This window comes from Colius striatus, chromosome 3, assembly GCF_028858725.1.
Source record: "Colius striatus isolate bColStr4 chromosome 3, bColStr4.1.hap1, whole genome shotgun sequence".
NCBI classification, from domain to species: Eukaryota; Metazoa; Chordata; class Aves; order Coliiformes; family Coliidae; genus Colius; species Colius striatus.
This window is the reverse complement of record NC_084761.1, coordinates 81,605,587-81,632,527: the sequence shown is the minus strand read 5'-3', so window position 1 is coordinate 81,632,527 and position 26,941 is coordinate 81,605,587. Positions and strand designations below refer to the sequence as shown.

At 36.1% G+C, this 26,941-nt stretch overlaps 2 protein-coding genes across 3 annotated transcripts in view; one reads left to right on the top strand and one right to left on the bottom strand.

Moving 5' to 3' along the window:
* Positions 1–6,579: 6,579 nt before the first annotated feature.
* On the top strand, positions 6,580–15,926 carry PACRGL (parkin coregulated like). Its single transcript, XM_010195870.2, has 7 exons — positions 6,580–6,729; positions 8,142–8,206; positions 9,258–9,348; positions 10,469–10,603; positions 12,251–12,358; positions 13,633–13,713; positions 15,870–15,926. The coding sequence occupies exons 1-7, from the start codon at positions 6,589–6,591 to the stop codon at positions 15,924–15,926; spliced, it is 678 nt and encodes a 225-aa protein (XP_010194172.2). The 5' UTR covers positions 6,580–6,588.
* Positions 15,927–18,830: 2,904 nt separating this feature from the next.
* KCNIP4 (potassium voltage-gated channel interacting protein 4) overlaps positions 18,831–26,941 on the bottom strand; it is a 103,932-nt gene continuing 95,821 nt past the window's right edge. For both annotated transcript variants that reach the window (XM_061992469.1, XM_061992470.1), the window contains 4 exons: positions 26,808–26,915; positions 25,250–25,354; positions 24,855–24,917; positions 18,831–18,934 (listed from right to left, as the gene is read on the bottom strand). In XM_061992469.1, the coding sequence (XP_061848453.1) occupies positions 18,887–18,934; positions 24,855–24,917; positions 25,250–25,354; positions 26,808–26,915 (324 nt within the window). In that variant the 3' untranslated portion in view covers positions 18,831–18,886. The remainder of the gene's footprint in view (positions 18,935–24,854; positions 24,918–25,249; positions 25,355–26,807; positions 26,916–26,941) is intronic.

The window sequence follows — 26,941 nt, the reverse complement described above, 5'->3', positions numbered from 1 at the left end:
AATTTAGTACTTAATAATTTCTCTTATATAACGTTAAAAAAAAACCCTATTCAGGCAATCCAGCAGTACCTATGGACTGTTATCTAGAATTGTTCAACTGAAACGACACTGTTTCACACTAATTGTCACTGAGGACATAAGGGAATATTCATAGGTCCATAAACTTCTAACAGGCACTGAACTAATCACCTGATAGAGTACCTGTCAATCAAAGCGCCTGGAGGGTTTAAATCCTTGCAGAAGAACCTGAAAACTACAACTAGGTGTCTACAGTCTGTTCTGCAGCTCACATTTATTGCCAAACCCCATAAAATAACTCTTCTTTTATACAGTACTATTCATAAAGCTTGTAGAGTGGTTAAATCAGAATAAAAGCCCTACGGAATTAATGATATTTGAGGACTTGATATTTGAGGACTATCTAAGGAAAACACTCCTAGAGTCTTTCAGTTTTAAATGTGCACTTCTTGAGAGACCAGTGAGTATTTCTAACTTTTCAGAGTTACTCAAGAAATAAAAATAATTTCCAAGTAAGTTGAATTGAGGAAACATGTGTTTTTCTTTTACTGTTCTTACAAGATTTTAAGAGTACTTAGCTCCCAAAAAGGGTTAAAATTGCACTTGGTTTCAAAATTTCTGAAATAATCTGAAACGAAAACATATTGGTTTGTATATATTATTAGGGGAATATTAAAGAACATGTAAGAAAGATGTAAGATGAACCAATTTTTAAGTCTGTTGGTAATCACTTTCTTGTATTTTGCAAAATACAGCAAACAAATCAGCATTAAACACCTAATGTCTAACAGAAAGGCTGTTACAAAGAGAGAGGGAAATGCTGATAATGTAAATTAATGAAATGCTGACAAAACACCAAGTAACAACTCTCTTCTTTCCACATTCAAAACTCTGTAGTTGTGAAGAAATACTCTGCTCACCATTTCCCAACTGGCACTGGCCAAATGCCCAGTCTAAACCATATCAAATGAATTAGCGTAACCAAGATACAAATATGCTCTGTCAAAAAAGATCTAACATGTGACTCTTTTATGTGATATACTTTTAATTAGCCATATTCCAATAAGTCTCAGTTTTAATTTTGTAAGCCTTAGAATTCATTTTGCTTTGGTGAATTCTCCTCCCCCTCTGTAATTAACCATTTAACTGTGACTAATGAAAAAAGAACCCAATTTGCATATTGGTTTTATCAGCAGTGAAACTTAATGATTGCTTCTATTTAAACTGTCTGAGTCTTGCTATGAAAAAAGTAAGTAATCAGTCCAGAGTTAGCTTTCATTTTCAGGTTTCTATATGCTCATTTGAACACACATGCATACAAAAATGACTGCATTTCTTTTCATTAGAAAAACTCATGCAATTATTGACATTTTTTGACTTTTACTTATTTTCAAGCATTCAGAACTCGTAATAACTGTAGCTAATGCTACACAAATATACAGTAATAGTAGTAGCTCATCACACCATATTTAAGACTATGAAGTGCTATTATCATGATTGAGAAAATTGGTAAAATTTGCCATGTTTTGTTGATCTATACATAGTATAGATTTTTTATAGTGTTTTTCCTTCTGAATTGTCTATCCACCAAATATTTCTAAAAATAGTTCCTATTACAATTATCAAAAATAGTGAGACATAGTATGAAAAGCATTTTATTTTAAACAAACACATTTTATTACAATTATTTTGACCCATATTCCCCATGTCAGTATTCATCAAGATCTTAAGACAACCCAGGGCCAGGTATAGTAATGAAGAAGCTACTTAAGGAGCAGGGGATCTGCAAATTCATAGAGGTGTAATAAACACCATTTTAAGGTTTTACTACAGGAAGTAGAAGGGACTGAATGTATGTTTAATCTTAGGACTGCTCTTTTCTATACTTTTATAATATTGTGCAAGTTAGATAAAGATATATAAAGGTGTACTTTCATCCTACCCTATTCCAGGAATTTTGGATCATTTTAGTCTGTATTCCTCCCATGGAGGTGGGAGAGGGTTGAGATCACCCAAAACCAGCATGTTCTCAGCACTTAGAAGCTTGAGCCTTGCAGACACAGGCACAGGGCTGCGGTATATGTCTGCCTGCACACAGGGATGCCTTGTGCCGAGGGATCTAGTATGGAAAGGAATGTGCTGGTGCTGCACTAAAGCCAGGTCAGCATTCCTGGGTGGTACACCATGGTTGATAGTGACTTGCATGAGGGCAATTCCCTGGAAGCCAGATGTAGTGATTTCTCTCAATTCAAGAGATGAAATGTCCAAGACAGGAAATGGAAGGACACGTGTCTATCAGGCATCCACATTCCAGTGAGTATCTTTTAGCCTCTGGTTTCACACATGTATCAAATGATACAAAACCACCAAACTAAAAATTAACCTTGCTCAGAAAAGCAGTTCTTTTTTTCTCATTATGGAGATAATCATGCTGGTTTGCATTTTGTAGTGTAATTTTTCAGACTTGCATGGTCTGGTTTACAAATATTGGATTTTTCTGATATAATTTACCAGACTGCAAAATTTATGGATAAAAAGACACCCATTCCTCTGTTGTCTTCAGCATTGTGAAACAGAAAAATAATGTTGTGAAAGCACATTAATGTCTATGAGTTTAGTTAAAAACATGTAGAAATAAAATAGAAATCATCCATTTCCCAGCTTTATTTTAATCATTTTTTTCCAAAAAGTCTCTTGCACTAATGCATTTCAAAGGCGTTCAATCTTACATTCCTGTTTTAACTTTGCAAATGTCCTCACAACTTCCTATTATTGGCAGATGCAAACTATTTATGTTAGATAAAACTATTTATGAAACGCTGGCATTGGCCAAAATCAAACGATTTTCAAACAGTAGCCAAATGCTTTTCAACACTGTCTGTGTATTTTCCTGCTTTTTTTGCTTTTTGTGGGTTTTTTGGTGGGATTTTTTTTGGTATGGAAATCTGACAGAGTAGTCTGGTTTTACTTTTAAAGTCCCATTCAATACTTCATTAAAAATTACATAAGTGAGAAAGAATGAAACGTTGGAAAGACTGTATCTCACACAGTTCAAGATCTATTGTTGAGTGCATGAAAGCATAAATATATCTCTTGAGGAAAAACAAGCCAGAACTTTTAAAAATGAGAGTCCACGGAGGAAAAAAAAATAAGCACCCTTTTACCCAAAAGGCCATTTACAATGTTCATATGTGATGGTGTATGAATAAATACTATATTTGTGACAGACATTTCAGTATCATATGGCAAAAAAGGACCAAAAATTAACTTCCTATCGTTGCATTTGGAACAGAAATTATTACAAATGGGAATGTGTCCCTGAAAGCCAAAGTTTTGCCACATAAAGCAAACTGAAGTATTTCCCAAACTCTGTTTTCCCTGGTAAGCTATTAAGTGGATAAAAATGAGTGGCAATGTCACCTGAAAATATATCATTCTTATTCAAATCACAAACATAAAAGGTAAGTTGAAGAAAATCGGCCTTTTAACCAAATCTTCGCTCTTTCTTCAGCACTAAACTCTGATAGTTGCAGATGGTGTCTGAGCTCCCAGTGGTCAAGCTGGCCTGGCAGACCCGCCAGCACAGCTGCCGGCCGGGCAAGGTGATGCTCCGACTCACCCCAGCACCGGGGTCGCCCTCTCACCTCTGTGCGTTCCGTGCCCGGGCGCCGCCGAGGACCGTCAACCCGGTTCACGGCCCGCCCCGCCCCGCCCCGCCCCGCCCCGCCCCGCCGAGGAAGATTGGTCTCTCGGCGGCCCGTAGTTTCCCTGGCAACTGTCAGGAAGCGTCGTCGGGCGCGCAGTTGCCTGCCAGCCTGCCCGCCAGGTGAGGGGGCGCCGGTGCCTGCGGTTGGTAGCACTGCGTCGTGTCGTGTCGTGTCGTGTCGTGTCGTGTCGTCTCGTCTCGTCTCGTCTCGTCTCCCCAGGTCCCCCCGCTGCAGTCCCGCAGCGAGCCGTCGCGGCAGGGAGCTGCTGCCCTTCCCGAGGGGGCCGGCCCGTGAGAGGGAATACCGCTGCGCACCCTCTAGCCGCTTCCCCGCTGGGGATTGGGAACTGTGGGGAGGGGAGAGCGGACCGAGGAGGGGAGCCTGTGTCCCTCCTCATCGGTCTCTCGAGGTCCTTCGATGTCCAACGGTGTTCGTGAGAGTCGTTCCGGCGGCTCTGCGGTAACCTGCGATAACCTTTGCAGCTTGAGTCTGTCGGCGGTTGCAGTGCTCGATACCCCACATCTCTTTTTGCCTCTGCCCTGGCCACACTCCGGGAGAGTTGCCACTCAGCACGGTAAGGTAACCTCGCCTTTAAAATCCTACTGACTTTCATTTCGCTTTTCTTAAGTGACTTCTAGAACCTAAACTCCAGGCTGCAATTTTCCTCCTTTGAAAGAAATCTGAAAGTGCTGTTTCTATTGAAGGATTCTTGTCCTTTGCTTGAAGTCTGTCACCTGCCAGTAGGATGATTCACTTTTGTATCAAACCTTCTATGTCGTTTCTTTGATTCACAACTACACTTCTGCTGTCAGATCTCTCTACGAACATGTGACTCTTCCAGCTCTTGACTACACAAGAACTTTCATCTTGCTGGAGACTGAAACCTTAAGAAAACTCATTTTTCACTCCCTGCTATCTTCTCCTCTGCCAATACATAAACATGTTATCTCATTTGTGTTTTTACAAAATCTTTGTCACTGTCCTTTACTCCTATCTTTACTTTTGTCCCAAAGGGGTAACATTGTTCCTGCCTGTTGTTACACTTTGTCTTGTTTACATTCTCCGATGGCACAACCAGTGACTTTTCAAATGCATCTAGGTTTTGTCACAGCTTAAAACCTTAGTGAAGTTTTTGGCAAGTATCTTGATTTGAATACATCTCAGTACTTCTATGAGAAAAGCATTTATGTTCTTATTAGCAAAATGACTGTTCATATTTTGAGGAATTGTATGTTTCAGTGGTTGATACTATTGGCACTCTGATATATAATGCTAGTGTCAAGAACTTAAACAATGTTTCTCTAATATAAAACCATTTTGATTGATTTATTATTTTTCTGATAGTTTAAAATATGTTTTCTCACTCTAATGTGATTACAATGTTGTGATAACAAACTGGCAGATAAAAGCAGTAAATTTTCTTTGTATATTATTTTCTGGTTTCTAGGGCTTCAAATTATTTCTGGTTTAATTATTTGCATTTTACAAAGACAATAGTTCCCATAAATGTTATGTAAATTATTGTGTGTTCTGAAGAAACTTAATTGTCTAATTGTGATATGATTTCTTTCAAAAAGAATGTTACTGGAGACAGATCGTATTCCGAAAATGATAGGAAAGAGAAAATAAGATGTACAGTGAGTTAACCGATTTGAATCACAGAATGAAAGAATGGTAGGGTTTGGAAGTGACCTCTAAAGATCCTCTAGTCCAACCTCCCACCTAAAGCAAGGACACCTAGATGGAATCACACAGGAACATGCCCAGGCGGGTTTGGAAAACCTCCAGGGAAGGAGACTCCACAACCTCCCTGGGCAGCCTCTGCCAGGGCTCTGTCACAGTAAATTTTTTCCTTATGTTTAACCAGAACTTTTTGTGTTCCCGTTTTTGTCCATTACCCCTAGTCCTATCACTGGACACTACAGAGTAGTAAGTATTAATGAGGCCCCACCTCAGTCTCCTCCAGGCTGAACAGCCCCAGTTCCTGCAGCCTTTCCTCATACGGAAGATGTTCCAGTCCCCTGATCATCTTGGTGGCCCTTCAGTGGACTCTCTCCAGCAGTTCCCTGTTGCTCTTGAGCAGAAGAGCCTAGAACTGGAGACCAGACTCCAGATGAGGCCTCATCAGGGCAGAATAGAGGGAGTGCAGAATCTCCATCAACCTTCTTGATCCATCCCAGAATGCCATTAGCCTTCTTGGCCACAAGGGCACATTGCTGGCTCATGTTTAGTTTATTATCAATCAGGACTCCCAGGTGTCTCTCTGCAGAGCTGCTCTCCAGCATGTCACTAATTCCTTCTTAATGGAATTGGAATTAATTATCTGTGTTCTTTCTTTGCTGCTTTACATTTTTGTTATTTTCTCTATTGATTCTGCTTTGGGGGTTGTGTCCTGAATCTGCTTGCTCCTCTGTTCATTTCCTTATCCTACCCATTCCCCAAATTATCACTGTTTTCTGCTGTAACTGTGCTCAAGCAGCCTACTTTCCTCTGGCTGTGCTGCTTGGGTTTCTGTGGGCTATTCTAAAGGCAGCCTGCAGCTCATTTCTCTTTTGCTGCAGGTCTCAAAGCAGACATATAGGAGGAGCAGTGCCGGATTAGTAAACGTGTGTATTTGAAAGACGGAGTGACAAGACTATCAAAACTATCCCATGCACTGCGTATAATGTACAAGATTAAATGTTTATTTTCTAATGCACAGATTTTTGTGATTGATTGCCCATGTCAGTCTTTGGACCTGGTGATTTTATTATCTTATTTTATTATCTTTATTATTTTATATCTCTTGATATTTTGCCATATAGGAATGAAAATTATTTTATGTTTTTAATCTTTTTCTATTCCAGGAAGCAATGTTCTAAGAATGTCATCAGGCATCCAAATAAAACCAAAGACTGCAATACAGAAAAGCAAGGCATCTTCTCCTTTGCCATGTTCTTCAGAACCCGCAATTAAACCACTGCCAAAGCCTAGTGACAAGCTGAATCCTAAAACTTTTGATCCAGTATGTATAGTTAGCGGGGTTTCTTTTTATTTGTTTGCTTTCTGATCCTTTTTTATACATTTAAAGAAAACTTTGTTCATTAATCACCCATTCCCTAATTTTGAAGCTCAAATGCCTGAAGCATAACATGTTTGTTTCTTTTTTAAGAAAGGAAACTTGGTACAACTGTGGCTTGAATGGTAAACTTTTTATATTCTATGTACTTTTGCCTTAAAAAGAGATGTAAAGCTAACAGTTAAAAAGGATTGAGTTTTTTTAATATATACTTCTAAAGGTTGGCAGCCACTGCTTTAGGGGAACTGATATCAGTTATGCAATGAAACCAAGAATCAGGAACATCTTGAAGATCGTCAAGACCTTATAAAATCTAGCAAATTAATTGCTAGTGAACATTGCTTGAAACTCCCAAGTACCGTGAATATGTAAGACTTTAGCAATAATTTGGGCTTTCAGAAGACTAATGAAAGAATTTGTTTATTTCATGGAAGTCCTGTGCCTGGAGAACTAGCTTTGAGTGGGTGAATTATATCTCATCACTGGGCTATATCAGCCAAACAATTAGTAATGTTACAGACTTTTTGGAAAACAAACTTTAGTGAGGTACTAGTTTACCATAAACAGAGGCTGAATACTTTCATGTGGGCATTTTTTTTGTCTTTTTTCAGGTAGTTCAATGACTTAATTAAGCCAAGAATTTGTCAAATTGTGTACACAATTTTAACAATGTTTATGTAGGTTCAAACACTCAAGAGATAATTAAGATTTCATGGTATCTTCTGCTGTATCCTTTGTGATAAGGTGTTTAATATGGGAAGTAGCCTTGAATGATCACATTAATAAGTAATATCACAGTTCATATGCATTAGAAGAATGTATATGATAAAAACGAACTTTGTGCAAGCTTTCCTCCCATGAAGCTCCTAGCCTATTTCCTGTGCGTTCTTCTTAGATTCTTACACAGTATGAACCTCCTCACTGACTTCCAGTGCTCTCGTGCTGTCTTGCCCAACATTTGATGTTTGTCTCATATCTTGCCATCTCATACTTTTGTCTATGTTTGGATCAAGATGGAGCTGGAGTAAATCTGCCATATGTATGTTGCCAATATAACAAGAAGAGCATCAGGAAAGTGAGAGTTCCATAATCTGTTAAAGGGAGAACCCATAAGACTTCAGTGTTAAGATACATTACTTATTCATTTTCACAACTTCCTAGGCAGGCAATTCTGAAAAGCAATTTTCTGATAAAGGTACCAGATATATGTTTTCCACCCTACAGCTGCAGTTCTTTAAGCTTTACAATCATATTATTAAGTTCATTTTTTTGGGAAACTGCAGTTTTAACATATTCATAATAGTTATCAAACTTTACTGTTATATATAAAAAGTGCCTTTTTTTCTCTGTCCTCACAGTTTGGTCATTCTCGAGCACCTTCTGCATTCGCTGCTATATATGCTAAAGGTGGCATTCCATGCAGGTGTGTCATTTTTGTTTGGTTTTGTTACTAAATATATTATGGTTTGGTAGAATTATACAGATTGCAGTACATGTATTCATGTTTTATCTTTAAGGCTGTTTGATTCCATTTATTTCTGAAAGAATTTCTGGTACTTAACACTTTTCAAGGCAGAAAGCAATTTTCCTTATCTGTGAAATTCTCTAATTTTGGCTCTTTTTAATTTTCTGTCTCAGTACCAAAGCTGCATTTTAAATAGCTAGGTATTTACTAGATTTGGTTTGCTAAATCACTTTCATGAAAGCAGTTGATTCTTTCAAGTGATGGTGTCTATTCTTCCTGCTGACAAACATTAGTGCCATTCTAGTAAGTAGGCATCTTGCTGTCTCTCCGAAGTAAGTAGCATGACAACATTTTCTTAGATGTTCCAATTCTGTAGTTGTCAGTGATATCAGATATTTAAAAAAACTACTTTCAAGTAATAGTTTGTGGTATTTCAAGTTACTTTTTCTATCACACATTTGCAGGACTTCAGTGTCATATCAAGTAGATGTATAATTACTCAGCAAAAATGAATGCAATCATTAATACATGTATGTACATTTATCAAATAATCATATAATATCTATGTCTTAGAAGTAATTGGTAAATTCCAATATGATTTTCTTTCTGTTTCAACTGATTTCCTTTATCAACTTTTGAGGAAATGTTTCTTGATATTTATCAAAATAAATGATAAATAACTTTGCAAAGAAAGCATATTATATGTCAGTATGAGAGATGTTTATACCTCTTTCAACTTTTATATTCTGATTTCTATGTGTTTGGGAGCAGAATTGTGAGAACTATTATATTTAGGAATGGTAATACTTGCACTATTAAATACTATTATACATTTCAATAAGTATTGAAAATACTTAGTATTCACTAAGTATTCACCATGTATTGAAAATATACATATAGCCACATAGTAGTATTGCAAACCAGTTGATGATGTATTGCAAGTGAATAGTGTTAACAAAAATTCTATATTACTATCTGTTAATTTGTGAAAACTTTATTCTTTTTATAGGTTAGTGCATGGCTCAGTAAAACACAGACTGCAATGGGAATGCCTTCCTGAAACTGTTCCCTTTGATCCTCTTCTCATAACCTTGGCAGAGGTAAACTCAATTTTCTGGCAAAGATACATGTCTCCTAATTGCAAATAGCATTTTGTAACAAGCTAACTTGGTCTCATCTATTAAGGAAATATGAAAAAACCCATTAATTAGGATCTTGTATGAATGAGATGGTCAAGAATATTTCCATTTGTAGCTCTTCAATTAGAGCATTCTGGGAGAGCTAGGTAGAGCTATTTAATCTTCAAGACAGTGGCCTGAGACTGCATCCCAGATTCCCAGCTGTTGAATGAGATACTTTTTGTATTTTGAAATACAATTTGTGGCTTTGCAGGTTCTATTGTAAACAAAATTGATTTGATTCTTTTTTGTATATGAAGCCTACCTATTAAAATAAGAGTGCTCTCCTCAATAGATTGAACTGAAACAGTGGAAATAGGATCCCGAAAATAAGTGAATTACCATACATTGTGTTCGTGCTTCTGTTTTCTCTACACCATTTGTGACATTTATTAATAAATATATTTCAGGAGTCTAAATAAGTGTGGTTAGGTAGAATAAAGTGCATACACTAGAGGTGTCTTTTTTGAGGTTTTTATTTAAGATTAAACAAAACTGTCAATTCCTAACATAGAGCTCCTGTTATGGAAAGAAGAAAGACTTCAGCTGCAAGGCTTTGAATATTTGAGTTCTGCCAGTCATGTCTTCACTAGAAGTGCATATTTGTGCCATCTACAAGTTTTGCTGTTGCAGAGGAGTGTATGTGGTGGGGGGTGATTTTCCTTCCATAGTTCACACCTTTTTTTTGTTTGTTTTTTATCTTCAGGGTATGAAAACCATTTACTAATACAGCCCATTCTTATTCATGGTCTTATTGAAAAATTACCTTGCGTAGTTAGATTAAAGGTAATGAAATGCAAATATTGATTGAATTAACAGTGTTCGTAATATGAGTTTTAATATTCAATGTTCCAAAAAACAGTGAAGTATTCTGTGAGCAGAGTTGTACTCAATGGCTCCACATGGTGGAGTTAGTGTATTTTCTGGTTTGAACTCGTAAGAAAATTTAAAAATTATCTTGCTGCTATATGGAACTTTTAAAATGTGGTTGTGTTTAAAAGAAGGCTCACTATTAAACAGATATGTTTTACATTTGCCACAGGGTCTAAGAGAGACAAAACATCCCTATACATTTGTTTCAAAGGAGGGTTTTAAAGAATTACTTATGGTTGAAGGTGCTACTGAAAAAGCAATTCCCTTGTTGCCTCGTCTAGTTCCAGTGTTAAAGGCTGCATTGGTATGTCGTATTCCTTATGCAGACATTTTAATGACTGATTTTTTTTTCTTGTCTTTCTAAGGACTACATGGAAAATATTTGTGTGATAAAGCTATTACGTGGGCTTTTGGTTTGGGATTCAGGGGAGTGGGAATAGTTTCTTTGTCTCATATCTACCCTGTCTTGGTTTTATTAGCTAAGTATATCTTTAACCGTAAATGCAAGTGGGCAGCACATGGTATAGCTGTATGACACTAGCTATGGGCAAGCTCTGCAGAGATGTTCTAAAGATCTGTATAGGATCAGAAATAAATATGTGTTGCTGTTGTGTTTACATATACATAATAACACACACAAAAAGAAAGATATAAAAGGGAGATGTGGGAATACTCATCTGTTACGCTTAAAAATTAAAAGCATTCTACAGAATTAAACCAGAATATGTCAATGAAAAAAAGAGAAGAATATAATTAAAATCTTTGAGGTTATATACTTAATTCAAAAAATGTTTTTAAATTTCCTACTCTTTCAGAAAATCAAGTGAGGTAAAAATACTGGCCTGGAATATGATCTCTTTTGTATCTTTTTCATACCTTTCAGAGCCCTTTTCTGGTTCAGATACCTGCTGTCCTTTAACTCAGCTGTGTTTCAGTTCTGGTGACAAGAGATGGCTGAAATTTTAAAAATTCTTTGTTATCTCAGATCAGAAGTGTAACAGAAGATCAGAACTGTGTGTTAACAGTATGTTTGGTTTAGATTGAAAGAGAAAATCGGAAAAAAATATTCTTGTCTGTTCTTCCAGTTATTGTTATTCATCTGATAATTTTTGATGTTGCACTGTTTTCATATAAACCTTGTTAAACCTTCTACTACATAGTCAATGACTTCTAGTAAAAAAAGAAACCACATTCAGGGCCCAAATGTAAGAGTGGAAAAATAACTGTAAATAAAGGTCAGTATTAATACAAGAACAAAATAAATCATGATGAATTGATTTCTCCACTACAGGAAGAGTGAGATAACTAAACCATTAGAGAACTCAGGTATAGAAGAACCCTGCCATGGGAGTAATAAAAATGAAAAAGCAGTCTAGAAGTAGATAAGAGCTTAGTAATTGGTGACAAGTGACAAAGCTGTACTTGGCAGGGACTAAATTAATTGAGCCAGAAAGTCATTGGTTCCTGTGTTTCTCCAACAAAGACAATTATTGTTATGAATTACATAGAAATTACTCTGAATTCATTACATTTGTAACTAAAATGTTGTCTCCTTATTTCAACATATCTACTTTTGAAGGATTCTTTTAATATGCTATGAAGCACTGAAATTTTTGGTGTAGTAAATTGTTCTGCCTGCTGAATTTTTTGTTTCATGAATAATAAGTTGTTAGTTTCCTTATCTCAGAAGAAACACAATGGTTTCACTGTCATTTGGCAATACTTTTTTTCTACTTTTAAAAATAGACTACTGTTTTTAAATGTTGCCTCTAGATACTAATATTCAGTCATATTGTATTTCTAAACTTGTAACATAACAATTAGCAATTGCACAGTAGTTTTGATTTTTAAAAATACTATATACAATCATAATACAGAGATTGGAGTTTTGAAGAACTTGTGCATTTGTCTGAATATTATTGACAGGATTTTGTTTTTTCCCCTGCTGAAGGCCCATTTGGATGATGAAGTATTTGAAAGGGGATTGGATGCTTTACTTCAACTGAGTGCTATTGTTGGCCCATCTCTTAATGATCATCTTAAGCATCTACTCACAAATGTAAGCTTTTAATGCTGTAGTACAAAAAGATTTGTCTTTTTACGGTACTTTTGTTAAGATGTTGAGTGTAATATATGCACAGATACAGCAGAGAACTCAGCAGTTCCATGAAAAGTGATACTTTATTTATTTCTCTGTGTGTGTCCATCATTCTTTGATAATATGGTGACTTATAATGTTCTAGGAAGGTCCCAAAACTGTTGTTAACGTAAGTTGGAGAATAATGGAAGTGTTATCTCTGCTATTTAAAAAAGGTTCAGCTTCAAGCCCGAGGGGAAAGAGATGTTATATTTGGAAGGAAAGTGTATTGCAAAATGAGTTTTCCATTTTAGCGTGAATATTTCTAAAAATCTGTGCAAGTTTCAATAAATTAACATAAGGAAGTATCACCACTTTTTTCAGATGAGAATTCTGCAGAAAGAAGTTTTGATAAATAAACTTAGAGTGGGATTTTGGAAAGTGTTTTTATACTGAGTCCTTTTGTAGACAAGAACTTCCTCTTTCAGACAGTCTTTTCATGGTTTTGTTTAACCTGCTTCCAAAGTGCACTTTTACAGCAAAAGAAAGGGATCTTTTAGACGTCCAATGCAGAAAAGAGAAATCTCAGTACTTTTTTAAGAGTATTTCTACTAAAACATCTTTCAGTGTACATGAACAGTATGTTAACATTTCATGTGGACAGCACTTTAAGAATGACTTTTTAAGGTTGAAACCTCTTAAAGTTTGTTTACCAAAAGAAAAAAAAGGGGGTTTTTTGGATAAGAGTTGAGTTTTCTTCAATTTTAAGTTTCTCATCAGTTAAAATTTTCTTCCTTTTGCCTTGACTGAATTCTATATTTTGATATCAGTTACAAGGGAGTCAATCATTCTCCCTATAACAAGAAACAAAACAAGAGGAAACAGCCTCAAGTTGTGCCAGGGGAGGTTCAGGCTGGATATAAGGAGAAATTTCTTTACTGAAAGGTTTATCAGGCATTGGAACGGGCTGCCCAGGGAGGTGGTGGAGTCACTGTCCCTGGAGGTGTTTAAGAGATAGCTGGATGTTGCACTTAGGGAAATGGTCTAGTGGTTGATAGGGCTGGGGCAAAGGCTGGACTTGATGATCTTAAAAGTCTTTTCCAGATTAAGTGATTCTATGATTCTATTAAAGTCTTTTCATCTTTAATTTTCCAAAGATAAGATGAAATAAAGTAATAAAATAGAATTCTATTTGTCTCTCTGCGTATATTATACTCTGTTGGGCAACAATCATTTTTATTTTTCTTTTCCAATAGCTTTCAAGGAGATTAATGGACAAGAACTTTAGAGAAAAAATTACTGTCACATTACAAAAGTTGGAGCAGTATGGTGGAAAGGTGTGTTGATCAGCTGATCCTTCTGTAACCTGCATGTTTGAACGCAACTTTGCAAGAACTGCCATCTCTGGCTTTCAGATTAAGAGCACTATTCTGAAAACTGGGGTTTTTTTACATGTCATAACTATTCATATTGCATAAAACACACAATTTTTCAGTATCAGCAGAGTTGTGTTCCAGTCCATGGTAAAATAGTTCGGTTTTTTTCTGTTTGATATATTAAGTAGTAAATAGAAATGACACTAAATCTACTACACATAATCCATATTCTGTCAGCTAAGTTTTGTTGTCGCACATTTTTTTCTCTCCTACTTTTCATTTGAATTCTCTGTTATTTTAATCTCTGAGCAGGAAGTACAGGAGTATGTCTCAGTAAAATATTCCAAGGGAGCCATACCTACATAAGAAGCTGCATGACTAGACTCTTACAGCACAGCATACCAAATTCTATTCAGGAGAACACCTTCTGGAAGCAAGTGTGGGTCCCTACCCATGATATTTGCTTTGAACTATTTATGGTCCTTGATGGGAAGCTCATGCAGACATAGTGGTTAAATTAGATACTTGCTTTTCTTTCTTGAAAATTCTCTAGTCTAAATTTTTTTTTCTGGGGTTTGAACTGGTGTGACAAATGGGTCACATGTGTCGCGTTAAGATCCAGGATGCCTAATGCAAGTTGGGCATTGCAGCACTTAAAAATTAGATGCCTGTGCTAAGTACAGCATGTAGCTTCCTGTGCAGACCATAGAGTAAGCTACATACGTATGAAGAGTGATCCAGGAAGTCACTAAATGTCAACTAGTAAATCACTTTGGGCCCCTCTTCAGGAGTGTTGACACCTTAGGCTGAATATCTGTCTTGCTTGAATATGGCTGTGGCACATGCTTCATGTTCATTTTTGTGAGCCTAAACACTTTTCTCAACAGGATTTACTCCTACTAAAAGATACTTTTCGCTATTATTGATGATGCCTGCCCATTCCAACTAATAGCTTCTGTTTAGGTCCCTTAATGACAAAATCAGATTCCAGCCCAGCCTGGTTAACTCAGGTTAGATCTGCAATTACTATAAATAATTTTAAAAAGCTTTAAGTTAGTGATGGCAGGGTATTCTTCTGCCAGATGTTTTGTTGCCACTTTCTGTTGTGCTGCACAATGTGCAGAAAGGAAGAGAGAAGAAAAAGTGAGTGGTTTTCTCTTCTAGATCAATATCGAAGCCAATACTCTCTCACTTTGCTTTCTTGACCTTATGAACAATTTGCATGTATTGTATAAAATGATCATGTGGAAAGAATAAGAATAACCTAAAGAGTAGGAACCATAAATATAGGTCTACTAGTTCTGAGCTTGTGTGTCTTAATCGATGGTCACTCAAACAATCAGTAGACACCACCTCATTTCGTGTATGTGTGTGTGTACTCATATTCATTTGAGGTCAGTAGCAGTGTTCATATTACAGACATGGAAAACATAATGGCAAATAAAGCAGCATGAGAGGTTTTTATTTATATGTAATGCCACAAAAAAAAGGAAAATTATGTCTCATTTTCATGTTCAGAAAATTTAGGTCTACAAAATATAACTTATCCAGTGAATCATTAGCTTCTAATTCTTTTGTTTGTCCCATGATTTCTTGTAGTCTTACCAGTTTTATGAGTAGGTCTTTCTGTGTTTCTTTCAAAAATACTGTAATAAGATAAAGCAGAAAATTGGAAACCAGCTTCTAAATTAGGATTGCAAGCATTATTACATAATTCAACAAATTATCAATTTTCCATTCTAAATAAGTTATAATGTATATATATTGTTCTTACTTTTATTGGAAGTCCCTTCCACAATATCATTCCTCTATTTAAAAATCATTATTTCATGTCTATCTTTATGTCTAGTTTTAGGTATGAGTTTCTCTTGGATGTCTTTTCTCTTGAGTGTTTACTCTGTAGCATTATTCATCACAATGATCCAATTTATTCAGCTCAGTATTTTTAGCCCTTCTAACAGTAATTTTCTCATCAAATATTAACTTTCTAGTTTTCTTCTATTTGATAATACCAATAGTGAAGTAAAATTTGTGAATTAAATAATTTATAGAGACTATGTTAATAATAGTACTAGTGCACTTTATTTTGTTTAATTTTTTTTAATTTTCATTAACAGGCAACTGTGGCTATCATCAAATCTAAAATTCCAACCTATTGTTCTGTCTCCTCCTGAACAAGAGTAGTCATCTGTGCTGTAAGCTGAAGTCTGGAAAGAAATTGCCTATGAACATCACTGACACTTATTCGGGGTATTATATGTTCTCTTGATTTAATCACAATTCTCAGTATGATGGAGAGTAGGAAAAGTCCTATCAGTTTATGAATATGTAGTTACTATTTGAAAGAATTCTGTATTGTCTGCCATTTGGGTATGCATTGTGCTTACAATGACATTGACTGACTATTATTTCAAAAGCAGAGTAAATACTGATTCTTATTTTATTGTAAATTACTATTTCCTTGAATATATCTGCAGTGCTTAATGTATTTTATACACTGGTGCAATGCAAAAGCATTTGGCTCTAATTACTTAAATAGTAACAAACTTGATGTTGAATTACATATATATACTGACTTTTGAAACATAGAACTTACTTATCTTGTGCCACAAGCACAGACAGATGCAGTTTGTGTTCATCCAGACTTACCAGGTTACATACAGAACTGTGAGAACTCATGTAGATTTCTCAAGAGTCAACTTTTAAAGGTATGAAGCCAAACACACTGACCAGGTAGCATATGATGCAAAACTGAACTTACTCTGTGCATTCTCATCACATTGTTTTGAGAAGCTGGAGAGGCTCTGGAGAATACAGTGCAGAGACATCAGCTTGCTTTGTAGAGCTAAAGCCTAGATTTTGCTGAACTACTGAGTTCCAGTTAGTTTTGGGCTTACTGAATGGGAGACAGATGTAGGAGGCAACTTTGGAAGCATTTACACCACACTCCCTCTGCACTGACTTCTGTAATGCCACAGATATGCTTGGGACTAGCTTCTGGATTTAGAAGACTAACTAATAAACTTCTGAACATGAAAAAAATAGGAGTTCAAGATAATACAAAGACTGCAGAAGCCAGCTTTCCTGTTTCTGAAGCCTTGTAGGGTGCAGTTAGTCCATCAATGTATTTGAACTTGATTGCAAAATAATTCCTAACAGCTCTTGTAATACATACTGTTGAGAGTTTGTGTTGTTATGAGTATTTGAATTACTCTGTAAGGGAGAGCTCACTGAGAGAACAAAATTTGCAATAGAACTTTTTACCCTGAGGAAAATTCAGTTCCAGAATCGTAAGAAGTTTTTTGAAGGTTTGGGGTATTTTTTAGTCATCAGAAGATGCTGTTGCATAGGGTATTGCATAGGGTCATCTGAAAGCAATTTCAGAAGTTTATAAAAATTACAACTGCCTGTGTTAAATTAAAATTGCTTCAGGACTGTGCAAAGATCTCTGCTGAGCTCAGAACTCTGCTAAGTCAAGGTCTATGAATTTAAGCTTTTTTTAAAAAATAATCTTGTTAGCAAAAAAGGTTTAAGTGTTTAATGACTCAAAAATAGATCATGCTGCTTCTTTTTCTTCATGTTCACTTTATTTTTTTTTTTTACAAAATGTGCACATTTAGTTTACACAAACACACTACAGCAGATTTCAGGTGTACATGTATTGTACTACTCTTATCCTACACTGGTGATAGCAGAGCAGCCTTCTACATGCCTCTAACACCCCATCTCTACACCAGAATAGATACCTGATTTGTTTTTGCAAAAGAATTCTTGCAACATTCTTTCTACTTCATTAATCCCCTCTCACATCTTCTGCAGCAACATTGCAATGAAGATTGGCCTATCTCTGATAGCATTTCACCTATTTTGAAGTACTGGCATAAACTCTGTGGACAATATATCTTAAAAATTACAGGGAGGGTGAGGGCAATATTGTATTTTAGGTACATACTTCTTTAGAAAAATCTTTCTTGGCTCAGAATTAAGATGATTCCCATCTCAATGAAGAAATGTTCCTAAAAAAAATAATGTCACATATATATCACATATAGATGACATTCCAGAGCTGAAATTTCCAATTTTTTCATGATTCTGTCTTATAAGTAAAGATACTACAAAAAGCAGAAACAGATTTTAGCTTGTCTAGCAGTCATTACTAGGTGTTACTGCATAGTGATATTCAGAGAACTGAGGTGGGATGGAAGCTTCAAAGTTCATGCCTTTTTCTTCATTAAAGGCAGAAAGACACATACCTGTGAAACACTGTTAGGATCCAGTTAAGTTTCTTCATGAAAACCTGAAACTCAAGTGACTCGTAATTGGAAACAAAGAACTTTGCGAACATATCCAAGAAGAATTAGAAATACAGTAGGGGCTGTCCAGGAGTGGAACTCCTGCTATTTGTCTTAAGATAAATAAAATAAATGTCGATTTCCTAGGTAAGTGTGATTTATAGGAGCTTACTTGTATTGCTTAGGGTGGAAATCTACCTATAAGCAATTTTTGTTGTTGTTCTATAGCAGTTCTTCCTCTCGAGTTATCGGTCTTGTTAGATTTGGGGTTTTTTTGAAGAGAAAAGTAGGTCAAAGGTGGAAGGCAATTGCATCAAGATGTGCATTGCAGATTGATTATAGTACTTTAAAGTATTATTCAAAAAAATGAGGACTACACCATACAAATGTTAAAAGAAACACATGGTAATGCCTCTGTATAAATTAGACGCTAAGACTTAAGAAATTTGCTAAAACATCTGGAGCTTAATCCAGTACTAAGAAGGAGCAAAACTGAGAGTATGTATTTAACCTCTTTGTGATATTATCTATTTTATCTAGGGGTTGGAATCATAAGCTGTATAATGTTGGGTCATATTTAGTTTGGGTTTGGAGTAAAAACCTGACTTTTCAGAATGATCTTGTTAACTAAGAAGTTGCTGTTGAGATGCTAAATTGTATAATTTAGAAAGTTTTTTGTTGTTTTTATTGGGAAAAGTGTATAATAAAAATTTTATTTGCATAATACAAGTCTCAGTGTAAAGCTGAGTAACTTTATTTATGATAAAGTGGGAAATCCATCTGTTAGATAATGTTGCAGAATAGCTCATATTTGTCCATTAGTTGTAGACCTAATGTCTTCATTAAATCACATTTTCAAAGAGCTGCATGGATCGCATTATATTCTCATCCTGTAAAAAAGACAACAAAAAAACAAAAGTCATGCACCATTACAAATGTAGCTGGCCAACATCTGTAGTGAAATTGTGTAGAACTAACTGAATATTAGTTAATGACAGCCTTATTTTTCAGCTTGTTTGGAGAAATGTTGGTAGAAAAAGGCTGTTAATGGATCTATGCTTAAACAGGTGTATTTATTAATTAAAGTAACACTAGTCTGTTGAGAGTAGAATAACACAATAAGAAAATTGAATCTGCACTATTTTGGAGGTTTTAAGTTTATATCCATTATAACAAAATGCGTATAGACACTAAATAGTCATTGTATGCGAAATGTGAATCTATATATGAAAGTGCTGTTCCTGTGTACCATACACCAGGAGCCCTTTTCTGGTTCTAGGCCATCCTATTGCATAGCTAGGAATGGCTCTAAAATAGATTTAAGTGTGGGTCTTTGCATGAACTGAAGAGGCAGGCAGTTCCACAAATATCATTGCAACACACTTTGGCTCCTCAGCTCAAATTTTCCTCAATGTGTTCACACTGAAAAGTGACTGCTTTCCAATGCTGCTACTGCTTTCTGTTTGCTTTCCAGTAGATAGGTACAAAACCTTAGGCTTCCAGTTCTGCATAATGCTTACTGATGCATCACTGTGCTCCAGTTCTTGTCAGTAAATAACTCTCAGCACAGCAGATAGGAAATTTGAAAAATATTTTTGGAAGATTTACTTTTTAGCATATAAAAGAAAAAATCTACTTGTAGTAGCCCATATTTTGTGGCACTTCTAAATCAACAGCTGATTGCGCAATCAAATAAATGATGCAATACAAGAGTATGTTACATGCCTATTTATCATTGCTGGTCTCCACCAGCAATATGATAAGGACCATATTTTTCTATCTAAGTGTACACCCTTTAGTACTTGAGAGATAATCCAGCCATCTTTAATTCTACTGAATAAAAAGACTGAATTTGATAGAATATTTTAGGAAGTTTCATGGAAGAGGTGCATAAAACCTGCACTTCCTATAGAAAGGTTGTCTCCTAGTGTCCTCCACTACTAATAGGTGTGTAGGCTTTCTGTGCACTAATGTTCCAATAAAACAAGTTCAGTACTGATTTCCAGATAATTTATTCACTGCTTAGTCTAGTGGGCAATTTGCTTTGTAGAAAATGACAAGTCAGTAATTTTCTTTATGTTATGAAACATGCACAATGGGGCTTTTCATCTCTGATTCCATATGTCATCTCAAGTGATGTTGCTCTAAGAAGTGACACTGCTCACTATTTTTGTGCAGATAAAATAACTTATGAAAGTAATAATAAGTCATTTCAAGAAAATATGCAATGTAGATTAATGCTTTAAAAGTTTGTATAGGAAATGTATTACCCCAAATTACTGGAAATTAGAATAAATAGACTTTTCCCATTGCAGTGTTTTGAAATGTCAGTATACTATTGAAGATCGCTGATTAACGTAAGGTTAAAATTTGGTTTAACTGGAATCAATTGCCGTTTAATTATTTACAAATGTTTATGTATATACAGTGGCAACTAAACAAATATGCGAAACAAAAAAACATGCTCTTAATTTAGAAAGTGTTTTGACACTTCCTAACAATTTTAGAATATATATCATCAGCAATAAAACTAAGTAGTTTTCTAAAGTAAGGTCCGTATTTCTGAAGTTCACTGTTTCTATACAGAAGACTTCTAATGCCCCTCCTTTAGTTAGTCAAATGTCTTTACAAGGGGATAAAGGCTTGTCATAATAGGTGGAAAATACTGACATTTGGTAGCCTTTTTCCCATCTCCAAACAAGGAAAAAAAAAAGATACTTGCTTTGGAATTCTTTGACAAGTGTATCTTTCCTATTTGCCTTCCTATTCAGTACATTTTATAAACCTTTTTTTCATATGCATCTGTTTAATGATTTTCAGCTCAAGACACTGTGAGGTGTTAGTACATATGAAGCACAAACCATGGGTGAATAAGCTTTGTCACCTCTGACCTAACTTCAAGACAACTTTGACGTTTGAGGTGGCTCCTTTGTTGTTTTATCGCTAGCCCAGATCACCAACATTGCATGTGGAATGGGTTAGTCTTGTCAAAAATACCTGTCCCAGAAATAGGTAATTTTTAACATTATCAGGAGCTTTAAAACGTTCACCTATGCACCAGACATGCCGTAGTCCTTTGCTTCTATTGTTCATGATGATGCTGTAGATATGAAGCAATGCCTGAGTCAGCACCAAGCAGAGGAAAGAGACAGGTGAGGAACTGGGTGTTGCTTAGCCCTTGAGGTAGTGACACTACTGTTTCCCAAGCCCTACGGTTTGGTAACTTAGACAAAGCAGGACAGATAGCAACCACTCTCTGGGACTCAATCCAGCAGACCTAGGGCAGGCCATGTCTCCCGTGGGAGCAGGTAGACTCTTGGAGTCTGGATGGCAAATTGGCACATGGAATGTGGGGTAGGGAGAGCAAGGAAATCAGATTATACACATTCCCTGACCAAGATAGAAGATGGAAGAGAGTAAGCACCCTTGCTGTCTTCAGTCTTTGGCAAAGATAGGTCCTCATACCCAGTGACAGAGAAGGCCATGCTCAAAGCCTGAATACTCTGTAATTCTTTACACAAATTCTTAACACTTGTGAGTGGACAGGCCATTCTTTGCATCAGGACTGTGATTTAAGAGTCTTGAACTTGCTGTATATATCAGAAAGCACAGTGCCACTGCATTGACAGTTGTGCCAAACCAATATTCAGCACAAGGAGCTGATTTTTAAAAAGGCACATGCACATACAATGTTTAAGAACACACCAGATGATGCTAAAAAAAAAAAAAAAACATCTTGGGAACCTACTCCAGGAACCTGAAATGGAGCCTCTGTATTCAGATATGCTCTGCCGTATTCCTTCTTACTCTTAAAGTAACCATGCTACACTTTCCATAGTTATCACAAAACACTAGTAAAAGGAAGAGCTATTTTACTCTAAGGGTGAAAGCCCTGGCACAGGCTGCCCAGAGAGAGTGTGGAGTCTCCTTCTCTGGAGGTTTTCAAAATCTGCCTGGATGTGTTCCTGTGTGACCTGATCTAGGTGGACCTACTTTTGTAGGAGAGTTTGACTAGATGATCTCTAGAGGTTCCTTCCAACCCCTACCATTCTGTGATTCTGTCAATATACTTCTAAGACCCACTGATTTGGCTTCCAATGCAAAATGGAAGAATAGTAGTTCTCAGAGGCTCGCAACACTTGCCCAAGATAAGAGTAAGACAAGATAAAGCTGTTCTGCAGCCTTTCTCTGGCTGGAAAGGATTCTAATCCATTTTAAGGTTCAGACTGGATGAGATCTGAGCTTTAGTGTTTGAGCATTTCTTATAGTTGGCACTGTTTAGCCCTAGTCATAGCTTGAGCCAGAACTGGCAAGGATCCGCTCTAGGCCTTTAACATAATTTCACATGCACCAGATGAAACTCTGGCTGCCGTATGCATCAATGAGCATTCCCATTCCAAGGTCTGAGGTACACTCTATTTTTTAGGCAAAATGGCAGGAAAGGTTTTGAACAGACATATACTAACAGCCTTAACATCAAAGGAATGTATGTATATGAGGAAGCCACCATAGCTGTCAAAGCCTAGGGAGTAAGAATCTGTGCTGTGCTTCTCTCCTGATCGTCCTGATTTTGGTAAGGTAGTAGTAGAACTAGTAGGGGTCTAGAGAGAGGGGAAAGGGTCATTAATGGTGTAGACCTGTTTATCTATAAGGAAAAACTGAATAAATATGTACTTCATATGTTGGACAAAAGGACACTGAATGAAGTGCAATAACAATAACTGATGTTTTTCCACAACACCAGAACATCTTGAAAACATAAAAATATTGCATGACAGGTCTAAAACACAGGCAGATTTAATATAAAAAGGATGACAATATTATTTAATTTTGCTTTTCTTGTTGTTAAATGGTCGTGAAAGATGAGAGATTTCACTCCTGGAGTGATATATCTCACTGCATGTTGAAGAAAGGAAGCAACTGGATGGAACCTTACTGCTTTAGATCAGTCTCATATGTATTAGGATATTAAAAAATATTTTTCCTACAGCTGTTTTAAGAGAAAGCGGTCACTACTGTCCTTTGTGAAAAATGTAATCTGGAAAAGGCTGAAGCTACATTAAATCCTGAGGCAAGTTTCCTAAAGGACTTGGATTGAATCCCAATCCAAAACCTCATTTCTGAAACAAATTCTTGATATAAACATTAACTACAAACTTTGCAGCTCAGAATTCTTAACAGAAGAACAGATCTGATTAGGTAGAGAGAAAAAATTTAGGTAGTAAGACACTTTTTATATTAAAAAAATCCTTTGCTACCTTTGAAGATAAAAGCACGTGAAGGTGAGGTTAAGTAGCGCAATGAGAACAGTGTCTCTGTCATGTAACATTTTAGAGAACATTTCTCACATGTGTCCTCAGAAGAGGTAAATAAGACATTTTTTAACAGACATCAGAAACCAAATCACATTGGAAAACAAGAGCAGGCAATTCCTTACTGTAGGTACTAATTTTCTTCATAAATGAATCAGCCCATCACCATAATTGTTGTCATATCCAGAAAAATCTGTCACTTAACTTCTAGAACTCGACAGATCAGAGAAAATACCTTTCATTCATATTGAACAAGACTGACGAGCTAGAACCATAGTCAATGCAATAGAGCACTTCCAACAAATAAGACACTACTTTATACCCATTGCTAAGGCTATAGAGAACAGCCACTGTTAGAAGAGCTGTTGTCTTTCATCCCACAAAATCAGGGATTAAAATCAGGGAATTACTTACTATGTAGCTGTGTTCATGAGAGTAACCCCAAGGGATAACTACAGATGCATGTAAAAATAGGCCAATCTTAGAGCATCTTTGCTATTTACTCTTCAGCTTTCCCTATTTGAAATAGTAAAAGAATCCATCACTCACTAACTGCATTTATCTTGCTAGTCTTGTTCTCTCCTGTCTCTGCTCTCTGCTTGGTATTGGAGATAAGAAGCAATACACGCAGGTTGTGTGCTGGTCTGTGTCAGCTTCATATTAATCAGAGTCAGCCTGGACAAGGTATCAGTAGAACACTGCTGTGATTCCTTGCATTTCTCATTAACAAATAGCATTGGGTTTATTTGCCACATCAATTTGCATAATGTAATCAAGCCTATCTTATCTATCATATCTCTAGGTCTAATGTGATGCTTTACAGCATATAACAATGTCTTATCACAAAAGACTTATTATTTTGTACTAAATCATGTTTCCTTTGCTCACATTTCTTAACTCATAAATAAACAATATTTCCATAAATTTCTTAAATGCAACTTATCTTTCCCACACCGCCTCCTGGTCTGAGAGCAGGTCTGAATGACAGAGCAGTAAAAACAGGCTTTAATTCCTGCTGCAGAAGCTTACTATCCTTCTCAGCTCTATAGGCAACAAGCTGCTTAAAGTAGTTGAAGGAAATTAACAGCCACCTGGGTAGTGTGAACACTTGCAAGTAAACAATTATCACTCCCTTGCCTTGAGAACACTTGCCTTCTGTTAACTCCTGCCATCCAACACTGTGCAAGCTCCTTGCACTCTCTGTTTTTAAAGCCTCCAAAGGTCATGACTCGGTGTTTGAGAAACACTCCTATTAATTTTCAAGTAATATTATTATTGCTATGACTATAGGCCATTTGTATCAGGAATGTGTTATAAGACAATCTCTTTTACAGATTCATGTCACAAATTTGTTTACATTGTTTTGTGGTTTTGTGTAATGGTGTACATACATACTCTTATCTTGGCAAAACACTGTCTCTGGTGTTAGGAGTCTGTGTAGTGGTATGATAGCTTCAGCCAACAGATATAGGTTCATTACTTATCACTGAGTACTTACTTTCTGACAGCTTTCGATGAATTCATCTATGGTAACTACTCCATCTTTGTTTTTGTCCATTTTCTGTTCAGAAAGAATAAGAACATGTGTTTATCCTCCTAAAACCCTGTGTAAAATAAGTCCTTTTTATTATTCACTCCAGTTGTATGTCAGCCTAGGAATAATCAGGCAAAATGCTGTAAAGATTTAACAAGTGATACAGCAGAACGAGCTTCAGGATCTTGTTTTTGAAAAAAACAAGATGTAACGAGTAGATCTGAGAAACTTGGGAAGAAACCATAGAGAAGAAAAACGATTGCAAAATTGGTAGGATATGCAAAACTATTACAACAATGGAAATCTTTCCATAACTGCTAACAGAGCAGTCTTTTTTGCTCCTATGTTACCTGACTCACCTGGAAAAATGTTTCCACATGTTGTCTAGGTGCATCCTCCTTTAAAACAGGATAGGTGCACTTCCCCATCATATCATATATTGCTTTCATGATATCAAGCATTTCCTGAAGAGAAAAAAAATATGTCTGTTTAATGTAAGGTGCATTATAGATGCTACTTTAACTTAGAACACAGAAATGATTTTTAGCATTTGCATTTTAGAATAAAATTTTGAGTTTGTGCCTACTTTATGACTGAACAGCTTCAAGAAGGAATTGCTATGTTCCTAGGAATTCTAGCATGTTAGTTCAAATTTCATAGACAAGTTGTTAAATAGATGCAGATGTAAAATTTTCATTTTAAATTACTTAAGACTATCTGCAAGTTCTTGGATTATAGGAAGAATCTTCTGAATAAAACTAAGGAGGAAGAGAAGTTCTGCAACAGCAAGTCAAAGCACATCAGATTCTTACAACTGGATTTTCCCCAGACAAAATAGAAACACTACCCCACACACATATCTGCACATATGCAAAGACTCCTTTCAGATCAAAAACTTTGAATTTTGCTAATAGAGTGGCTTGTGAAAACTGTAATTGTAAAAACAAGTCATCTGCCAGTATGCTGAGAAATTATTCTATAGACCACTCTTTTGTTACAATCATGAAGTGTTTTTCTAAAAGTGTAAATTGTAAGTGTAAAAGATACAAATAGTTACATAGAGACCTAGTTTTGAAAAACTGTATCTTTTTATGAAAACACTTATTTAATCCCACTGTAATTTAAGTATGTGCCTGAATCCTTTCTAAATAAAAGATGTAGAAATCTTTTCATATAAATTCTGTTTTGAGTATAAATTTTTAGAAGTAGATTCATAAAATAAGTAAACATTTTAGCCCACATATTTAATTATTTTTTGTCCAAATAGCCTACCAAATACTCTTGTGACTGTATGTGCCAATACATAGGCATGCTTAACCCAAACATTTCTGTATTTGAAAAAATCTGACCATTTACAATTTCTGTAAAAGTTTTTCCTTTTCAATTTCTATATATGTCTTTAGAATGAGAAAATTGTTTTTAGTAAGTGTACTTTCATAATATACATTTATTTGGTAACATGAACTTGATAATGATCTGTTCATTGATCAGCTCAGTCTGGAGATGAGGAGACTGAGGAGTGACCTCATTAACAAGTATTTGAAAGGTGTGTGTCAAGAGGATGGAGCAACACTTGTTTCTGTAGTGTCCAGTGGTAGGACTAGGAGTAATGGACATAAGCTGGAACACAAAAACTTCCACTTAAGGAAAAAATTCTTTATTGTAAGGGTGAGAGCGCCCTGGCATAGGCTGCCCAGTGAGGGTGTCTTCTCTCCAAAGGTTTTCAAAACCCTCCTGGACACATTTCTATGTGACCTGATCTGTGTGAACCTGCTTGAGCAAGGGGGTTGAACTAGATAATCTTTAGAGGTCCCTTTCAACTCCTACCATTCTGTGTGATTCTGTGATTCTTCTTTGAAAGAAGGACTTTCATACACAACCTTCAGCTTCAGTGATTAGTGTAAAAGTAGACCTTACCTCTTTAGTTATATATCCATCCTTATTTATATCATACAAATTGAAAGCCCAGTTCAGTTTCTCCTGTACTGTCCCTCGCAGTAAAATGGAGAGACCCATAACAAAATCCTAAATGGACAAAAGGTCTTGGTGAG